This window comes from Salvia hispanica, chromosome 3 (assembly GCF_023119035.1).
Source record: "Salvia hispanica cultivar TCC Black 2014 chromosome 3, UniMelb_Shisp_WGS_1.0, whole genome shotgun sequence".
NCBI lineage: Eukaryota > Viridiplantae > Streptophyta > Magnoliopsida > Lamiales > Lamiaceae > Salvia > Salvia hispanica.
Genome location: NC_062967.1, coordinates 33,216,273 through 33,236,821, shown reverse-complemented (window position 1 = coordinate 33,236,821; position 20,549 = coordinate 33,216,273). Strand labels below are relative to the sequence as shown.

The 20,549-nt window shown below is 34.2% G+C and overlaps 3 protein-coding genes across 4 annotated transcripts; all 3 read left to right on the top strand.

Annotated features, from left to right (window-relative positions):
- The first annotated feature begins 8,548 nt into the window (after window positions 1-8,548).
- On the top strand, window positions 8,549-10,819 carry LOC125209913. Its single transcript, XM_048109490.1, has 6 exons — window positions 8,549-8,655; window positions 8,746-8,878; window positions 9,505-9,608; window positions 9,831-9,975; window positions 10,065-10,163; window positions 10,256-10,819. Exons 1-6 carry the CDS (start codon window positions 8,615-8,617, stop codon window positions 10,802-10,804), a joined length of 1,071 nt encoding a protein of 356 aa, XP_047965447.1. The 5' UTR covers window positions 8,549-8,614; the 3' UTR covers window positions 10,805-10,819.
- Window positions 10,820-11,201: 382 nt separating this feature from the next.
- Window positions 11,202-14,324, top strand: LOC125212075 (methyltransferase-like protein 22). 2 transcript variants are annotated; one of them, XM_048112112.1, is made up of 9 exons: window positions 11,202-11,376; window positions 11,516-11,608; window positions 11,845-11,918; window positions 12,003-12,108; window positions 12,258-12,308; window positions 12,710-12,860; window positions 12,963-13,101; window positions 13,563-13,668; window positions 13,742-14,324. In XM_048112112.1, exons 1-9 carry the CDS (start codon window positions 11,226-11,228, stop codon window positions 13,888-13,890), a joined length of 1,020 nt encoding a protein of 339 aa, XP_047968069.1. In that variant the 5' UTR covers window positions 11,202-11,225; the 3' UTR covers window positions 13,891-14,324. The 2 variants fall into 2 exon arrangements, with proteins under 2 accessions (XP_047968069.1, XP_047968070.1); XM_048112113.1 differs by having other exon boundaries at window positions 11,237-11,430.
- Window positions 14,325-15,196: 872 nt separating this feature from the next.
- On the top strand, window positions 15,197-18,908 carry LOC125214994 (protein ROLLING AND ERECT LEAF 2-like). The gene is made up of 4 exons (XM_048116258.1): window positions 15,197-16,515; window positions 16,768-16,943; window positions 17,575-17,798; window positions 17,965-18,908. The coding sequence occupies exons 1-4, from the start codon at window positions 15,522-15,524 to the stop codon at window positions 18,755-18,757; spliced, it is 2,187 nt and encodes a 728-aa protein (XP_047972215.1). The 5' UTR covers window positions 15,197-15,521; the 3' UTR covers window positions 18,758-18,908.
- The last annotated feature ends 1,641 nt before the right edge of the window (window positions 18,909-20,549 follow it).

The following is a 20,549-nucleotide window of genomic DNA, read 5'->3' as shown; positions in this document are numbered from 1 at the left end:
AACGAATGGTGAAAAATTAATTAGTGAATAGATTTTGTAGAGCATAACATATTTTACTAATATTATAATGATATATTTTGATATTCATTAGATCAAAAGGTATTTTCTATTATAAATTTTTTATAGTAAAGAGCGTCACATTAAATTTATTTTTATAATCATATAATATTATTAATTATTTATGAAATCAAAGAATTATTTATTTTCTTAAATTATAAAAATCATTTTTTTTTATAAATTAAAAGTGATATATATACAAAATCACTAGTGAAAGTCAATAAAAGTTACTAATGTGAGAGAATCCATAAAATACAAATGAATATGAAAAAACTAACAAAAATTACAAGAAAAAGCCACACACAAAATACATGCATAGCATCAAAATCAAATTTATTATACTTATAATCATAAGTTAAAATTATTTATACAAAATTACTAATATTATTAATAAATAAAGAACAAATGAACCAAACTAGAAGAAACCAACTCAAAAAAATAGAATGTTCTAAGAAGGGATCGAACTCCATAGCTCATGGTCAGGAGGCCAAGATCCAATCCAACTGTGCTAACATTTTCATACAAAATTTTTTGCATACATATATTATATGTAAATATCCAAATGGATGAGGGGCCCAGGGCCCCCCCGGCCCCACCGTGCCTCCGCCCCTGTATACATTACCTAGAAGATTTAATACGGTTCATTTAAAAATCTTAAACTTAGAACCGTCATAACTAAGATATTTCTAATAATCCCAAAAATAAATATCTTCAATCCAGTCTCAAATGACATAGTAAATCATAGTAACATGTGGAGTGTGATGCATTTTATATTACTAGTATCATATTTATATAACTCACACAAACAAACTTAAGACTGAAATTCATCACAATTTCAAGAATTTGCAAATAATAACACTGCACATATATCAAAATTCCGCCTAATTAGATTCCTCCACGTAGAAATGAATAAAGCAACGGTTCTTATATTTAGATGCTCAATTTGAAACGCACACTAAAGCTCAGAGCAAGGGCAAAAGGGTAGTGTTACCATTTCCGAACCCTGTGCACCGTTGCAAGAGATGGCTGGACTGCCTACACACTTGGCGATACAATTTATGATGCACCCTGATTGCTGTAGGCCTCGAGGCAGAGAATTGTCTGCATTTTTTGTAGCAAACGTCGTCGAAAGCAGCATGTGCGTACCCTGCGCATATTACTATTGCACTCTAACATCTTCTTTTATCTAATAATAATATGCCGTGTCTTCTTAATTATATATTGTAACGCGCTTTATAAGAAAGCTCGGTAGCTCAGTGGTAGAATGTCCTATGTTCTCCCCAAAGACCAAACCAGCTGTTGCAAAATCTTTTATACTATGTTTGTTCTTCCTGTCTTCCTCATCCATTTTCTTAGTCTATTCAGCTACTCCTACTTTTTATTCTAATTCATTTTATTTATTCTACTTTCTATTATATTTTTATTTATTTTGAAAATATTACTTTTATCTATAGTTCTGATAAAACTTCTTTCTGTTTTGAAAATAATTGATTATTCTTGAATAATCATGTTTTCTTATTCATCAAATTCAGCTGATTACAACATTCCATGTGTTTTTACTCTTAATTTATTAATTTGACATTAAAACCTATATCATTTACAATTAAAACTATAGATAGTTGACAAATGAGATATTTGTAATTAATAAATTTATAGTATATAAAATCTAGATTTTTTAATATAGAAAAAATAGGAAACTTTAGAAAAATAAATTGAGGGTCATATCAGGTACCATAGAGGAAAAACTGAGGAGGTTGAGAAATTTGTCGTCAACAAATTGTAAACTGCCGAACAATTCCTTTATTCGCATTTGAATGGACGGTGTGGGTGGGACCAGAGCTAAAGCCGGCGACAGAGAGGGCATAGAAGCCCACTGTCGAGAAGGTGGTCGAAAAGCACCTATAACTTAAGAACAAAGAAGGAAAAATCATTGGTGGCAAGAAGAAAGGCTCCTAGATAGGAGCAAAAACTATAGAAGAAAAATTGAAGTTGGCTCCGAGATACGATTAAAAACTTTCTGGATTCGAATGCACAATTTACTTGGAGCGTTTTAATTAAACTACGCACATTGTGTAACATGTATCGATTGGGGGTACTTGTGACATTTCGGCATGGGGCACATTTTATTTAGCAGTTAATTGATGCTTTTTGGTGCTGCTATGTCTCTAAAAGTTTAATTTTATGAACATAAACTGCACTAAAAATATTCACCGCTAAGTTTTGTATGACAATTTTATAGTCATTTTTTCACACTAACAACTTCAAAATCAAATTCATCACATGCAATGTTAAGAATAGTAACACTACATATCACATTACATACATGTATGTAGCAAATGAAGAATCCACCTAATCAGATTCGGGCAAGCTAGAAACAAATAACGCAACGACTGTTGTTTTTGCATGTTCAATATTGAATAACACAACAACATGATTCTATTTCCTTGATTTGTATTACCTCCTTCTCGCAAAGTTTGCCGCACTTTAACTCGACACAGATTTTAAGAAATGTAATTTAATGTAGGTTAAAAAATTAGTGAAATGCAAGTCCACCTTATTTATATAATAAAATATGAATAGAAATTTATTAGTGAAATATGCAGTCCAATGCCTATAATAATAAAAATAAAATGAGACAAACTTTGTGAGAATTGCGAAAATGGCAAAACGTGACAACCTTGATATTAATCTCCATCTTGATATTAGAATCAGTAGTCGGTAAAAGATTTGATTATTTTGATACGTTTACAATTTTTATATAGATAATAATACAAAGCAAATTCACAAATCTTGAAGATAATGAGATAATATTAAGTACATCATTTATTAATGGGATGCTAACAACTACTGATGTCACACTCATTGAAGCAAGCCTCCACTTTGATAGCATCTGCATTTGAACATTTATAACACATATTAACATCCCCAAAAAAACTATTCAAATTAGCAAAACCATATAGAGACTACACATATACATCACAAAAATGATTTGTTACGGTTCATTTAAAAAACTTAAAGCTTACAACCATAAAATCATATACTTCCTGTCCCAATAAATATGAAACATTTGATTTCCAGCATAATGTTTTATGTATTGTTGTTTTGTGAGTTAATGAAGAAAGAGTAAAGTAAGAAAGATGAAAAAGTAGAAATGATAATGTTTCCATTTTAGTAAACGTTACGTTTTTAATGGGACAACCCAGAAAGAAAAACATTTCACTTTTAATAGGACAGAGGGTGTATATTGCAACGGCTGTTATATTTACATGCTCAATTCGAAACACCCACAGGCACACTAAAGCTCGGAGCAAGAGCAAAAGGGTAATATTACCATTTCCGAACCCAGTGCAACGATCAATGGTACACTTGACGTTGCAATAGTTGGCTGGCTTGCCTATGCACTTGAAAATGCATTTTGTGATGCACTCGACATCCCCCGCAGGCTGGCAGCTTCCACTGCAGCCACTGTAGCAATGGTGGAACGAAGCTTGTGTGTACCCTGCGCATATTAGCACCAACACTGCAATCACAACTACCCTACGCATATTATAGTACTCCAACATCTTCTAATATTTAGTAATTGTGATGCTCTCTTATTGGGTGGTAAATATTCTTAATATTTGAATTATTATGCCTCTCTTCCATTCTTATTTATAAGCGTTTATTATCTGGCTTTATAATTAAAACGGATAAGTGCCTCAATTAAACACTGGCTATTTTTTATAATATCGAAAGGGCAATTTGATAATTTGGATATAATTTCTTAATCTTATAACGTGAGCAGTCGTCATAACTATGTTTCATTTTGCTAATGCGGAACTAAATTTGATGATACGCCATTTAATCTCATTTACCAAATTTCATAGTACTTTATTTAATATTCAATGAATATAACAATGATTATTGTAAAAATGAATTTCTATATGAATTAAATGAATGCATATAACAAAACGCGTAACAGTAATTTTAGTCTATTAACAGTAAATGAAATTATGTAAGCTCGGCCCATTAACTCATCATATAAATATATAAATAAATTAGCCTCGATCTATAACTCATTATATTGATTATTAACTTAGCTAACTCTTGCCTCAACTTCTTATCCCCACGAGTTTCTTTACTTCTTCACGCTATGATAAAATAAAATAAAAAAATTATCTCTCTTCTCTTTCCTATCTATCCATATCTATATCTATATTCTATACAATATAAAGAGAGAGTTTTGAGAGTATTTACAATAATGTCATTTTAAAGGGAAATTTATTGATTGGTTAGAACAAAAAACAAAGCATATTGGTCAATACAATTAAATGTAAGAAGTTGGAAATGTAACTGATGTATTGCTCACATGTGGAAATGTAAAAAATTTTCACTAATTTTTCCATCGATAAGTATTACTACCTCCGTCTCCCAAATTTTGACACAATTTACTATTTCGGTCCGTCCCTAAAAATTTGACACACTTCACTTTTTACCATTTTTTGTAGTGGACCACATATTCCACTAACTCATTCTTACTCACATTTTATTATAAAACTAATACTTTAAAAGTAGGACCCACATCCCACCAACTTTTTCAATTCACTTAATTCTATTATATTTCTTAAAACCCGTGTCGGGTCAAAGTGTGTCAAAATTTGGAGGACGGAGGTAGTAGTAATTTATTTTATTTGATAGATTTATAGACATATAAGATTATGTTTCGGTATAGAACTTTTTGTTTTTAAAGCGCGATTGATCTATTTGTAATAGAGATCCAAAGTGCTTTAATCGTCATATCATATGTGTTCTTATTGATTTAGTTTTAAACTTATTCCTTTTTATATTTATAGTTTTTTAATATATGAATACTATTATTTTTTTATATTTACTACACTATGTAATAACATTTTTTTATTATTTTAACTAATTAAATAACAATATGATCAAATAGTATGATGAAAATAAATTGGATTGTGCATCGTACGTACGAGGGTTAACACTTGTAATTACATAAACAATAGTAGTAATCCTTAATACTAATAATTTATTAATTCTAATAATTTGTTCTTTTGTTTGGGCCACAAATTTTAAGTGGGTTGGACTCTTAGAATAAAAGATGACTTAGCCTAATTTAATGGTTAGGCTAAAGTAATAAGTTATTAACTCTTGAAGGAATTAAGTTATTCGGTTCTTATAATTATAATTAATTTTTGAATAAAGATTAATTAATTATTAAGGATAAATTAAATTAATTACTTAGGCTTAAGTTTCCTTGAATTAATTTTGAAATGCAAGCTTGATTTTGGATTTGAATGTAATATTTTATTCTATAAACTAAAAAAATGGTTTTTATGATGCGTTTTGCATCACGATTCTTTACTTAAAATTGCAAAAAAAAACAAAATTATACTTATGAGTTCTGACTATCCACTGAGATCGAAAAATATTGCTCTTCAGTTTAGTGGCGGATCCAACAAATAACAGGGTACCATTGTACCCCAAATATTGAATCATTAAGTACATGTTGAGCCATATTTCGGACAAATGGTCTGTTGGTGTATTGCCGCCGTATAACCATTGTCAAATTAGGGATCAGTTAATATTTTTAATGTTATTTCACTGTTTGCTCATTTCTACAATTCTTTTTTTTTTCACTTTTCCTTTTTTCTTTCTCCTTTTCTACTATTCCTATGGTTGTATAATTATTACTACTAACAAAGTTTTAAAAAATAAATTAAACTTTTAACAAATAATTTATGTAAAATAAGAGTATTATATGTCTATATCATGTCCCTGAATCGAAATTTCTGGATCCACCAGTGCATCAGTTATTTGGAAGGTGACGAAGACTTGCAAAAAAGGTTTGATTTATATCATCTTTTATTTATGGATGTTTAATGCTAAATAAATTGTTCCAATTTGGTTTTGCTATTTTTCTAAAGTTGGAATATCATGAACAAAATATTCTGACTACGCCCGCCAAAAAAACAGCCAATTAATAAATAATTAATACATTAATAAGTTTAACTTTCACAATTCTGATATAGATAGCACAAAGCAAACTCACAAATCTTGAAGGATCAACGATATAAATGGAATATTATAGGAATTACATTTATTTAAAGTAATCTAATGAGTAGTACAACTATTGTTGTCACACTTATTGACGCAATCCTCCACTTTATCTGCATCTGCATTTGGTCATTTAAATTAATATCTCTCAAAAAAATAAATTATTTATATCTACAAATCTATTTACAGCACCCTGAAATAAACCTATACATCTCCTATAAAACTTGATATGGTTCACTAGAAAAACTTAAACATACCTATACATCACCAATAAATTTGATAGAGTTCATTTTAAAAAATTAAACTTACAACCTTAAAAAACACAAACCAAAATACTTCTAATATTACCAAAAAAAGTTTCTTCACATCAACCTACAAATGACAACCTAAATCATAACTGAGGTGAATTTTATTATGTCTTTATAAAAGTCAGTTTTGCATAGGAGAAGAATAACACATCAAGCAAATATTTACGAATTTTATGTTTACACACTCAACACTCACAAATACTAAAGCTCGGAGCAAGGGCAAAAAGGTAATCTTACAATTTCCGAAGCGAGAGCAGCGATCAGCGGCACACTGGACATTGCAAGAATTGGTTGACTTGCCTATGCATTTGAAAATGCATTTTGTGATGCACGATGTTACCTCTTTGCTCGCAGCCTGGCATCTTTCATAGCAATTACGGTAGCATTTGCCGAAAGAAGCCTGTGCACACCCTGCACATATTAGCATCAAAACCGCAATAACAACTACCTTACGCATACTATTGCACTCCAACATCTTCTTTGATCCTAATAATCCTCTCTTACTGGATGCTTAATCTTCTTTATAATTAATTTCTTGTCACTGCATTCCATTCTTATTTATAGGCCTTTAGTTTATGGCCAGCAAATCAATTGTTTTTATGGATAATTTCCTTTGTTAAAATTGGCCATAATTTTATCAGGTCCGGTTTTGATGGCACTGCCATTTAATGATATCGTCTGTTACTAATTTATTCCTATTTTGACTTCCTCTTTAATTTGATGACACTGCCATTAATTCATTTAAGCTTGTTGCTTAGTCTAATTAATTAATATTGTTTTTATCCCATAGGGGAGTGTTAGGTGCCACCTTTTAAAATAACATCATACCACCATTCCTAGCCAATCATTTATATATGTGGACGAATAATAAATTGTCACGTGGTAAAAAAAAAAAACTTAAAAAGACGGCCAACAATATGTTGTACACTATACAACAATTTTTCTCGGCCAACAAAATCCAATTGTTGTATAGCGTTTATAATATTATTGTATAAGTGATGACACGATGTCACTTTAAGAGGTGTTGTCATTTTAACACAAACCGTCGTTTATAAGTTTAAAGATTTTATTTATTACTATAATGAATGAATTCCAGTCAATTGTGCTTCTTATAATAACACATTTTCTCGAAATATTTCTTAAAGATATAGTATTATCAATTCGAACTCTTTTGGGACAAAATTCAGTGTATTACCAATATTAGCATCTCAAGGATATTAATTTCCAGTACATAACATACCAAGATTTTCTCATTATTGTATGTTTAATGTCATGTAAAAAGAAGAAAAGTAGTCAACAATAAAAAAAATTTTCAATGTAGATTTAGTGAGTGTTATCTGTACCAATGTCATTCGTGTAACCAAGGTTAGTAACAAACTTCAAACTGACATTGTTATTTTTCACTAATGTAATACAATTTCGTAAAACTTATAAGTACTCACAAGTCACAACCATTTCCTTATAACCGTGCAAAAGTATTACTCCAATTTACCTGTAACATATAAATATAGTGCACCACGTATATAAGCAGCACTTTAATTTGTCATTTAAGAAGATTTGTAACTAACCATCGTTTTGGTAGTTTTAAATTCCATTGTATTTAAATTTTAACATGCTAATTGCTAAAACTAAATTAACTTAGATAGGAGTACGAGTTAAGTTTTTGACCATTACAAGAATAACATCTTTTTCTTTTATATAAAACATGCATGTTCAATATATTTCGACAATATTATTTTCGACAACGATTCTCATGTCACATATATTCCCTCCATCTATAACTAATAATCATATTTTTCCAATTTTAAAATAGCCCATTGTACCAAAATATGAATAATGAATTTACGTATCTAACAATCATGGTCCCGTATTATTGCAACAAATTATAAAAAGTGTTGAAAACATCAATATCTTTGTTAGCAATTAACCCTAGAAAGTTAGAAATTAAGTAGAGATTAAGGAGAAATAACAAAAAAGAGTTGCAGAATGAGACGATACACAAATGTAAAAGTAGCTCTTTTAAGCGAATTATTTGCGCCAAAAATTCCGAATTTTGATTGCATGAAAAACCCTTTTGTTTTCTTCTTCGTCCATTCACCTTCTTTTCTTTTCTCTCCAGCTCTTGAATCTCAATTATTCATGCCCTACTACAAATTAACGTTTCTTCAACCAATCCCTTTTCCAATCGTATCACAATGTTTGACGGATTGTTGAAAAGCAAGTTTTCTTCCAAATGGTAAGATCATTTTTCATGGCAATTTTGGTTTGTGTTTGTGTGCATTTTCTGATACAAATTTTTGGGTTTTTTTCTTCTTGGAAAATGTAGCAAGTCGGATATTAAGCTGACACGGGCACGAATCGAGATTATAACGAAAAAGAGAAATGCAACACAGAAATATCTGAGGAATGATGTTGCTGATCTGCTTCGAAATGGATTGGATACTATCGCCTTTAACAGAGTAATCTCTTTCTCTCTCTCTCTCTCTGTTTAGTAGCTTTGATTTTGTTTATTTATTTGCATCATCCTGGATTCTGACTGATGATGCTTTTTGAGCTACAATCTTGAAAGAAATTCTCAAAGAAATTTCCTATTTCAGTCACTATGATCTTAATTGTTGAATATTTCCCCAAATACATTATGTTATGCCATTCTTCCGAGTAATTTAAGGGATTTGCAACTTTTGGAGGATTCGGTTGCAAGTGTGGCTGTTGGAGAGTTTGTTGTGCAGAAAAGTGTGTTGCATGGTGATATGAATTGCTTTAGATGATGGGAATTTAACATGGGTTTTCTGTGAGAAAAATTGAAAAATGTGATGGCAACTCCCTTGATCAAGTAACTGGATTTGGTTTAAGGTTTGATCCACTTTTTATGTACAAAGCTCATTGTTTAACTTGTCCATAATCATAAGTTAGTTTTGGGATAACTGATAAGGACACTGATTTTTCTTAGTAGTTGTTGGTTGTGACAACATTATGCGACTACATTATGTGAGATTATGTTCCTAATCTTAATAATGAATGATCGATATGTCAATTTACATAGACGTTCTTATTATTGATAGAGCTGTTTTCGACGTGTAAATAGGCTGAAGGGCTTCTTGCTGATATGAACAAGTCTCAGTGTTACAAGTTAATCGATCAGTACTGTGAACATCTCTCGGATAATCTTCCTGCCATGAACAAACAGAGGTACGATTAGTGAAATGCCGATAAGCCACATGTTCTTCTATAGAAATTTCTAAGTTTCTATGAGCAGAAAGATGATAGGATTACTCCATGAAAAATGAGTATTGTGAACATCTCTTCTGACAAATGATTTTCTTACTTCTCTCATAGCCTTAATTCCAACTTTGAGGCTTTCTAGAATATCAAAATATATCTCGGAACTGAATAACGGATCATTCTGAGCAGTGAATGCCCCAAAGAGTGCAGAGAAGCTGCAGCATCGTTGGCGTTTGCAGCAGCAAGATTTGCTGATCTGCCAGAGCTGCGTGAGCTGAGGACGATGTTTTCTGAGAAATACGGGAAGTCCCTGGACTATTACGTCAACAAACAGGTATCCACAGATGGCTTATTCATATCTGGTTCAACATTTAACAGTCTTTCTTTACTCAGCAAAGTAAAACTGGATGTGTTTTTGTTTAGTTCACTGAGATGTTGAAGGCGGATCCTCCCTCAAATGATATGAAGCTTCAGTTATTGCAAGAAATAGCTGCAGAATCTGGCTTAAATGCATATGATAAGGTATCATTGCTTTATGCATCTGTGATTGTGCTGCATTTTTAAGATTTGAAACCTAACCATCTCTCTTTGGTGAAATCCCGACTCGGTTGCAGAGTGTGGATAAAGTTAGGACAGCTGCGAAGCCTAAGGAGGCAGCAGCGCCCAAGGAGGATGATGAAGACGAGAGTGTGGTTGACAATGCACTTACAGGTAATAAGCCGATGGGGAAATCAGCAAGGACAAGACTCATTAAACGTCCACCAGCGCAGGAGGTTGCTGTAGGTGATGAGAATGAGAAGGTGGTGAACATAGAAAACGTGGCACAAGGTCGAAGGACCTTGAGATTCTTTAATGGTGGTGGCGGCCATAGAGACGAAGAAGAGAAGACGATGGACAGGCTTCTAAGGCACTACAGTATGAAAAAGGGATCAAAGAGAACCGACAAATCAGAACAAGAGGCAAAGCTAAGGAGTCAAGATGGTCCAACCAGAGCATCGTCTCTTCCCGTCGAGCCAATGGGTCCTACGGAGACTGATCCTACGAAGCATCCTCGGGCTGCATCATGCCATCCGGACCTAATGAATGCCAACGTTCATGTGCACCCCAAGCTGCCCGACTACGATGAATTTGTGGCTCGGCTTGCTGCTTTTAGAGAAAAATGAGCCTGCATAATAATATAGTGTGTGAAGCATTCATATCATTCTTTCTTGTTTGAGGATTAAGGTTTTGGTGATATATCTCATTCACCTTGTTCATCTTTCATATTCATTTATGAATTTTTTGGATCTATTATAACATTTTTAACATGTTGGCACCCTCAATCAGAACAATTTTTTTAGATGAAATATGTTTTCATAAGGTTTTATGTTTCTTCTCTAGTTTGTATTGGTAACTTTATGTTAAAAGTATGTGTTTGGAGATTAATAATGGTCTTAATTCTTAATTTAATTAGTCAATTGAAAAAAAATTATAATAACTGAGTTCTGATATGAAATTAATGAATAAATCTAAATTCATAATTAAATTTTAAACTAATTATAAAAGCAAAGGAAAAAAAAGAAGAAGAAAGAAACAGAAAACAAAATGGAAGGCGGAGAAAGCGTAGCGCCGCCGGTAGCGGCGGAAGAAGGCGGCGATTTAGAGGAGGAGCAAGTAATGAGTGAGGTTCACCTGGGGTGCCCACCGAATCACTCTGGCCCTCACATTTCCCGCTTCACCATCTCTCTTCCACCTCGTTAGGGTTTTTCTAAGCTTCTCTTCAATTTGTTCTGTTAAATAGGATAACAAGGTGGTGCATCTTAAAATTTCAATTTTATTGCAACTATGTTGATTGAGCGTTTTTTTCCTTTTTGATTCTTTTTGCAATTATGCAGAAGTTGAAGAGATTGACGATCGTATGAATTTAGTGCGTGGGAAAGTCTATGAAGTTGATGGAGATGGAGATTTGGTTGTAACTCGAAGACGGAGTACGCTTTCTCCAGTCTCTCTCTACGTTTTTTTAGTTCTTGACTGTAATTTTTAGTTCATTTTACCGACTCTTTTATGCTTAAGCAATGCAATCACACGACCTCTATAATATCGAGAATCCGAGATTATTATGCTGTTGAAGATTTTGCAGCCATAGCCAGAATAATTAACTGATAGGTAAAAGAACAGAGGTGGCTATGAAATTGATTGTGTTAATTTGGTCTTTAATTTGCAGAACCTTTGAAGGATTCTTTTGTTATCTTTATACAGCATAGCATCACTTCTTCAATACCAAGAGTTGGGCTCCAGGTTACAAAGCCATTGCCATCTTCACAGATATATGTTGCTCGAATGTTTTCTATGTCGTTCTGATACGAGTTTCTCGTAATTTAGGTTTGGAGAGCAGAATTGGTTCTAGCTGACTTTGTGCTGCATATGACATATAATAAGTCATCCGGTTTTGATGGGGTTGTTGCAATCGAGCTTGGTTCTGGCACTGGTAAAGTTTCTTATGCTTAGTTTTGGTGAGTTGTGGAGAGTACTGTGCTTGTCTTGTTTGCAGGACCATCTCTGAATGTGAGTTGGATGTTGGATAAGGAGATGATATTGCTACTTGTTTGACTGAACTTTCTTGCGTTTCTTTGTCAGGGTTAGTCGGAATGTTACTTGCCCGTGCTGCTAATACTGTATTCATAACTGGTATGAGACTTGAACTGAACTTACAAAAGTAACCTGTTTCTTTCCTATGGCATCTGTTCTTTACATTGGACTGAGGATTAAGAATATTGACATGATATAAGCGACTAGACTGTGTGCTCTCTGCCTGTTTTCTGGTACTCACATTTTCACGTACTGATGATGTCATTTAAATTTAATGAAGGGGGGGAGTAAAGGTTGGTTGTATATATAGCTAAGTAGTACTGCTCAAGGTGAAATGAGTAGTGGAGAAGATGTGTAGTTGCCTTATGTTTAGAATGGAATAGAAATTATACATGTGAGATGGCTCGGACTCATTAGGTTTTTGTGTCACATTCTTGGTGGCATTTATAAATGTTTTGGATGTGTTTTGTTGATAAACTGTCCTTACCTCTTTATTATAGATAAGGGTGATGAAGTACTTGAAAACTGTGCCAAGAATGTTAATCTTAATGCTGGAAACTTCCACCACGAGGCTTCTATCTATGTACGTGAACTGGATTGGAACCATCCCTGGCCACCAGTGGTTGTGGTAGATCCTCCATCTAAACAGAGGTAGCAAGCAGTTATATTTGAAAGTTTAATGGAATTGTGAGGATCGTCCATCTAAACTGATTTTATTATTATCTCATAAAGCAAATGACTTATCTTGTGCAGCTTTGATTGGATCTCATCAGAGCTGGAAAAGCTTCAGAGTGCTTCTTTGCTCTTAGCTGCTGATGTTATCTACAGTGACGACTTAACTGATGCCTTCTTCAGTTGTTTAGAAGCAATCATATCCAGTAGTTCAGAAAAGGTAAACTGAACTGTGGGGAATCGCCGTTTCAGAAGGTCATATAGCAACTGTAGTCATTGTTTTTATTCATAAGCAGTAAGATGACGAGCCTCTTGATTCTAGATGACTTCCTGAAACGGAGGTTATTTTATAATAAAAGAAATCCTCTAAATTCAAAATCTGAAATTCTCTAATACTAACGTTTCAGGTATAATCTCTGAGTTCAGATTAGAATGTAACTGTTTGTTTCAAAATGTTTTTGTGCATTAGAAATGAGGTTGACTCAGGAAAGATAAATAATACTGAAATGTGTTACGTTAAGCTATTATCATGAACATGTTTCAGATTATTATTCGCACCAATATGATTATATCTGTTGATGAGTGACATTTGTTTCTCTTAATTTTAAAATTAGTAGTACCAAACTTTGTATACTGGAGTTTCTGAGGCCTATATGAAAATTGACTGAATATATTATATAGGTGCTATTCCTTGCTCTGGAGAAGCGATACAACTTCTCCATCGATGATCTTGATGTTGTTGCAAATGGCTACTCACACTTTCGAAGTTATCTTAAAGTCGAGGAAGGTGAGTGTCGTTTTCTATCCTCTTCCGCCCCACTCATCAACCCGAAATTCTCACTTTGTGATTGTTGATGCAGAGGAGGGGGATGCTCTTGAAAATGAATTTCCACAGAGATTTGTCGGTAGGCCGATAAACCTGGAAGAGATTCCTCAGTACGTTCATGAGTACGAACGGGGAAACGACGTAGAGATTTGGAAGATTAGATATGCTGGGCCCAAGCGTTGAATCTATCTGGTAATTCTATCATGTCACACTTGCTTTTCTATTCCTAGAAAGCTTGGCATGTTATAGAAAAGCATAATAGAGAAATGGTGGGTTGTGGCTGTCACATGCAAGCCTTAGAAGGTCGGCTCAAAAAGTCACTTTATTTCAGCATCAGACGGACATTGATGCCTCAACTTTTTTTGTTTGCTTGCCTCTGAACTTTTGTCTTAAAAAGAGATTGGAATTGAAGGAGGGAATGGCCACAATCATATCTGACAGTGAGGAGTTGCTATGGAGGAAATGTTGTAATACTATATAGAATGGAGAAGGGAATGATACGAAGAGACTAGAATGTAGGAGTGAGCATTCAGATTCCGAATCGAAAATTTTCCTTGTTGGATCCAATCTGAAAAATTCAAAATTTTATGGAAAATGAATATTATCTATAGCTTGAATCGTCTGAAAATATGTAATCCGTACTGTAAAATCCGATCCAATCAAAAAAAAATTCAAATTGTATAAATTATATAAAAATCTTTAAAATACCAAATCAAAATTTTTTTAATTCAATATCAAATACTCCTTCGGTCCCACTATAAGCTAATTGTATATCAAAATTAGGTGATAATATTTGATATATTAAATTAATAGGATAATAATAATAATTATGATGTTAAATAAACTAACCCTCAAGAGATTAAACAATATCAAAATTGGCCAATCTTAAAACTAGGCTGATTAGTTTAACTAATTACTAATCTAATGTATCATAAATTATACATTTAATTATTTATCCATTTTTGGTATTAATCCACCATCACCTAATCTTAGAGTTAGGCTGATTTGTTTAACTAATATAGTTACTATATCATAAGTACATTTAATTATTTATCTATTTTATTACTAATTCACACTACCCTCTAAATTTTGCGACTAACACGGTTTAAAAGGGAGTACATATCTATATACTAGTCATTCCTATTATTGAAAATTTGCGTCTACGTTTATTATTATAGGCCGGTTATTATATTAACAAAAATAATTTCTCTAGTTCAATGACTGATACGTATGAAATTAGTCATATAGACATCTTTTTAAATTTAAAAGAACTAATGAAGTAAAATGTAAAATTACTTTTAACATTTTACATAAGTATTTTACAACATGCCTAAAACATTACTCCATTTCAATGATGACTCATTATTAAGTGTCAAATGGATCACATTGAAAGTGCATAGGATTCGCCTCAATTTAGATTATGCCATTTATAAAGAAGGAATCATAAATGTCATGGTATGTTAGATTACACAATTAATTACTCCTAATTACAGTAATAAACAGAGATTACTACGGCGGAGTCTGCCGGAGCTCAGATTTGTTTATTAACTGAAAAATTACTGCTTTATTCCACTTCTTTTTTCACTGCTTTATTCCACTCCAACGTCGTCGTTTCCTGTGCTCTCCTTTGCTTCGTCTTCACACTCATCCCAATTTTGATTCGCTCTACTGGAAAAAAAAAAAGAGGGGGAAAAAGCGCAAACAGTTGATCTGCATCCATAAAACCCCCAATCTCCTCCCCAATTTCAGCCTTTTTTCACGCCGCATTGCCTTTTTGTGTGTTTGGGCGGTGATTCGACTCGCCGGAGATCGCAATGGGTTGCACGCAGTCGAAGATCGAAAACGAAGAGACTGTCAACCGATGCAAGGAGCGCAAGCAGTACATGGAGCGCGCCGTCACGGCGAGGAACAAGTTCGCCGCCGCGCATTCTGCTCACGTCATGTCCTTGAAGAATACCGGCGCCGCCCTCAGCGACTTCGCCCAGGGCGAGGCAATTTACCCCTCCTCCACTGCCGCCGCTTCGCCCTCCGCCGCAATCGGGAGTGCCGCCCCGCCTCCGCCCCCTCCCCTGCCTCACGCTTACGAGAATTTCGCTCCTCCGCCACCTCCGCCGCTCGATTCGTTCCCAAACAATTCGCCGCTCCAGCGCGCCGCTACCATGCCGGAATTCGTGATCCCCCGCCCCGGAAACAATCACAATCACGAGGATCCAATAATGGAGGAAGAAAACGAAGAGGATGACGAATTGGAGAGTAGCCATAGCTTGAAACGGCGTAGTAAGAGTAGTAAGAGTGCCGGTGGAGGTGGAATCTCACCTCCTGAAGATGCACAAGACAAGGTTTTGCATCAGCAGCGGCCGCCTCCTCCGCCCTCGAATTCGATGTCTTGGGATTACTTTTTCGGAACTGACAGCATTCCAGGACCGACGCTAGCGGATGTGGAGGAGAACAGTGTTGAGAGACAGGAGATGGAAAGGAATATGCTTGCGGAAAGGGCAAGAAGAAAGGAAATGGAGGAAATAGCGAAGGCTGCTTCCAAAGCAGAGGCGGTGGAGAAGGTGAGTGATCTTCCTCCACAGCCACCGCCACCAGAGGCTGCAATGGCGGCAGTAATGGCTGGGAAGAGAGCTAAACAAGTGGTTCTTCCGGCTGAGGGAAAGAAAAAGAGCGCGGCTAACGTGAGCCTCGTTCAGATATTTGTTGATCTTGATGATTGTTTTCTTAAGGCTTCTGAAAGTGCACATGATGTTTCTCGGATGCTCGAGGCAACTCGCTTGCATTATCACTCAAATTTTGCCGATAAAAGAGGTATTAAGGGTCACTATAGTTGGAAATTAATGTTCTTGGTACAAGAAAAGTCCTCCTGTTTTGATGATTGTGGGCTTTTTGTTCTTGCTGCAAGAGCTTATAGCGATGACAGTTTTCCCACCTTCGTAGTTGTGGTTTGGTTATCAACATGAACTCTAAATTATTCAAGCAAGTATTAAGTTGTGGTTTGGTTATCAACATGAACTCTAAATTATTCAAGCAAGTATTAAGTATTTGTTTCTTCATTGGCAGGGAATATTAATCATTCAGAAAGAGTGATGCGTGTTATTACTTGGAATCGGTCCTTTAGAGGTTTGGCAAATCCTGATGATGGATTAGATGATTTTGATTCGGAGGAGCATGAAACTCATGCAACAGTGTTGGACAAGATGCTGGCATGGGAGAAAAAGCTTTATGATGAAGTGAAGGTATCATCTTGTTACTAATTTTCTGTCATTTTGAAGGTATTAAGTTTGTTAAAATTGTTTCTATAGAAACAAGTATCTGGTTTTTATTTGCGGGCCGAAGTTCAGTTTTATTTTTATTTCCGATCATCAATGTTGGTTTGGACTGGTTTCTCCTGATATGGTCCTTATGTGTTTACATCCTAGGTTGATGCCTTTTTAAATGTAAATCAACTGCCAGAGTTCAGCAAGTTGAGATTATTTTGCAAGTGTAGAAATTGGCTTTGTCATGGCTTGTTGTCCTTAGTAAATGGCAATAATCTTATGATAATTCCTCTGACTTAGGAAATTGTTTGTTTAATGTTTAAACATTAAGATGTGGGAGCAGTTGTGTAGCATGGCCTTGTGTATTTGGCAATGGAATAAAACTTATATTTATGATTTTCTCATTTTAGATTCTAAATACAAAGTGCAATGATAACTTGCCATTACTTGCATTAAACAGCATAACCTGAAACAAAAACTCTGAGCAAAAAACTCTATAATAATTATTCTTGCTGTTTGTAGACAGGTAGAAATAGCAGAACATATTTTTCTTTTTTAAGTTTTATCCAATCTGGAATGTTTGTTGTCCTTTTTGTTTGGTGATTAATAGGCAGGAGAACAGATGAAACTTGAATATCAAAGAAAGGTGGCCTCATTGAATAAGTTAAAGAAACGCAGTTCAAACACAGATGGATTGGAGAGAATGAAGGCATCGGTTAGCCATCTGCATACTAGATATATAGTCGACATGCAGTCCATGGATTCCACTGTTTCAGAAATTAATCGTCTACGTGATGAACAACTCTATCCAAAACTTGTTGCCCTTGTTGATGCGTGAGTTCTCAATCATTTCGTTGTAGAAACTAACGATCTGTGTGTCTGTCCATGCTCATATGAGAGACTGTCGCTAGCTTTTGTTGTGTGAGACTGTCATCAAATGTGACAAATAAATTTTCGTCTTTTTTCTTGATGACTTGACAATCTGAATTATTTTTTTCAGGATGGCTACAATGTGGGAGACAATCAGAAGACACAATGAGAACCAATCCAAGATTGTTCAAGCATTGAGGTATCTCGACATCTCCCAAGCCCCAAAAGAAACGACTGAACACCACCATGAGCGCACGCGCCAGTTAGGTGGTGTGGTTCAGGAATGGTTTACAAATTTCAGTGAACTCATGGACCAGCAAAAGGAATATATCAAAGCACTCAACTTCTGGTTGAAGCTAAACCTCGTTCCAATAGACACAAACTGGAAGGAGAAAGTCTCATCTCCCGGCCGACCTCAAAACCCCCCTATTCAGACGCTCCTCCAAGCCTGGCAAGAATACCTAGACAAGCTCCCCGATGAGCCAGCAAGAGCGACCATCAACAACTTTGCAGCCACAATAAAGACTATATGGCAGTATCAAGTGGAGGAGCTCGACTACAAAAACAAATGTGCAGAAGCCAGAAAGGACCTCATCAGAAAAACCCGAGAATTTGAGAGTTGGTACAACAAGCAAATGCAGAAGAGATCACCCGCTGATGACATGGATCCAGAGAGGGCAATGGATCAGAATCACATTGCTGATAGGCAGCTCGCAGTTGAAGCTGCAAAGCAGAAATTGGAGGACGCGGAAGAATATTATCAGAAGCAATGCATTCATGTTAGAGATAAGTCCCTCATGAGTCTGAAGAGCCAATTGCCCGAACTCTTTAGGGCGCTGTCTGATTTTTCTCTCGTCTCCTCGGATATGTACAGTCATTTGAGTGGCATTGCGCATTCGCGCAGCAGGAATGGGGTATCCTAACGACGACTTCGCCTCTTTCTTTCTGCTGTGAGCTCCCTTCCTGCACGTGTAACTTTTCCTCATGTATTTTACAAATAATTAACCACTTAGATGTGTTTTGTTGTGGAATATTGTTACATCCTATTTATTTACTCCTTGAGTGTATAGCCAAGAGATGGTATTGTGCGTTGATTCATTCATATATATGCAATATGTGTTGCTAATTTATTTGCTATAATGAAAGACCTGTTTGCTGTTGTTTAGTAATGTATTTATTCAATTATGCTATATAGTCATAATTAATTTGATTTAAGGATTGGTGTATGGCGAGACAACCGCTTATTTAATTCTACTCATCTTAGTATTTCTAATTAGAGTGATGATTTAGAGACATAATGTCTCCAAGCCATAATACCCCTATGTCACTTTGCCATAAACCAAATTATTATATGGACTAATATACTCTTATTTTAAATTATAAAAGGAAATGCAATTCATTTGTTATATCATTTATCTAAATAATTAATCAAATTCATATAAAAAGTCAACTCATCAAATTACACTCTTTTATCAAAATATACTCAATCATCTAAATATACTCAATCAAAACTAACGAGATTAAACAATTGCATAAATCTTAAATATATTAATTTCTCACTCCATACATCATAAAAATGACTACATGCATATACATACTTAATTTCTTAGTATTATCATCCAACGAAATAGTAGTAATCATTCGAATTAAATTATTTTATTAGTATTAAATAATTACTAAAATTCTAAGTCATAAAAATGACTACATGTATATGCACTTAATTTATAATTGTTATCATCCAACGAAATAGTAATAATTATTCGCATCAAATTATTTTCTTAGTGGTATTAAATACTCCCTCCGTCCCAGTTTTATAGTAACATTTTGCCATAAAAGTTCGTCCCACATTTATAGTCACATTTAGAATTTTCCATATTTGGACATAAAATTTTACCTCATTATTCACTAAAATTACACCCAAATGACATTATCAACATAAAAATAAACCAAAACAAAAATAAAAAACCAAAAAGTCAACAAGGGACTCACCTTCAACCAACTCACTTAATTTATTACACACTTATTTATCTTACTTCATTTATTACACACTCCACCATCTCACTCTTCCATCTCACTTCATTTATTACACATTCCACCATCTCACTTTATTAATTACACACTCCACCAATTCCTTAAAACTCGTGCCCTAACTAAATGTGACTATAAATGTGGGACGGAGGGAGTAATTATTAAAATTCTAAGTTGTAAAAATGACTACATAAACATGCATACTTAATTTCTTAGTCTTATTATCCAACGGTATAGTAATAGTCATTCCCATCAAATTATATTATTAGTATTTAAAATTATTAAAATTCTTAGTCATAAAAATGACTACATGCATATACATACTTAATTTCTTAGTGTTATCGTCCAACGAAATAGTAATAGTCATTCACATCTAATTATTTTATTAGTACTAAATAATTATTAAAATTCTAAGTCATTAAAATGACTACATGCATATACATACTTAATTGCTTAGTGTTATTGCCCAACGTAATAGTAATAATCATTCGCATCTAATTACTTTATTAGTATTAAATAATTATTAAAATTCCAAGTCATAAAATGAGTACATGTGTATATATACTCCATCCGTCCGCGAATAGGAGTCCCAGTTGAGTTGGGTGCGAGTTTTAAGAAAAGTTTGAGTGTAATAATTTAAGTGTGTGATAGTGGAATGTGGGACCCATTTATATTATTATTTGCAAT

Coding starts and splice junctions, on each gene's coding strand:
- LOC125209913 (XM_048109490.1), top strand. CDS start 8,615: ATGTTTGACGGATTGTTGAAAAGCAAGTTTTCTTCCAAATG. Junction 8,656..8,745: donor AGCAAGTTTTCTTCCAAATG/GTAAGATCATTT, acceptor TGGAAAATGTAG/CAAGTCGGATATTAAGCTGA. Junction 10,164..10,255: donor GCTTAAATGCATATGATAAG/GTATCATTGCTT, acceptor ACTCGGTTGCAG/AGTGTGGATAAAGTTAGGAC.
- LOC125212075 (XM_048112112.1), top strand. CDS start 11,226: ATGGAAGGCGGAGAAAGCGTAGCGCCGCCGGTAGCGGCGGAAGAAGGC. Junction 12,861..12,962: donor GATCCTCCATCTAAACAGAG/GTAGCAAGCAGT, acceptor TATCTTGTGCAG/CTTTGATTGGATCTCATCAG. Junction 13,102..13,562: donor TATCCAGTAGTTCAGAAAAG/GTAAACTGAACT, acceptor TATATTATATAG/GTGCTATTCCTTGCTCTGGA.
- LOC125214994 (XM_048116258.1), top strand. CDS start 15,522: ATGGGTTGCACGCAGTCGAAGATCGAAAACGAAGAGACTGTCAACCGA. Junction 16,944..17,574: donor AGCTTTATGATGAAGTGAAG/GTATCATCTTGT, acceptor GGTGATTAATAG/GCAGGAGAACAGATGAAACT. Junction 17,799..17,964: donor CTTGTTGCCCTTGTTGATGC/GTGAGTTCTCAA, acceptor TATTTTTTTCAG/GATGGCTACAATGTGGGAGA.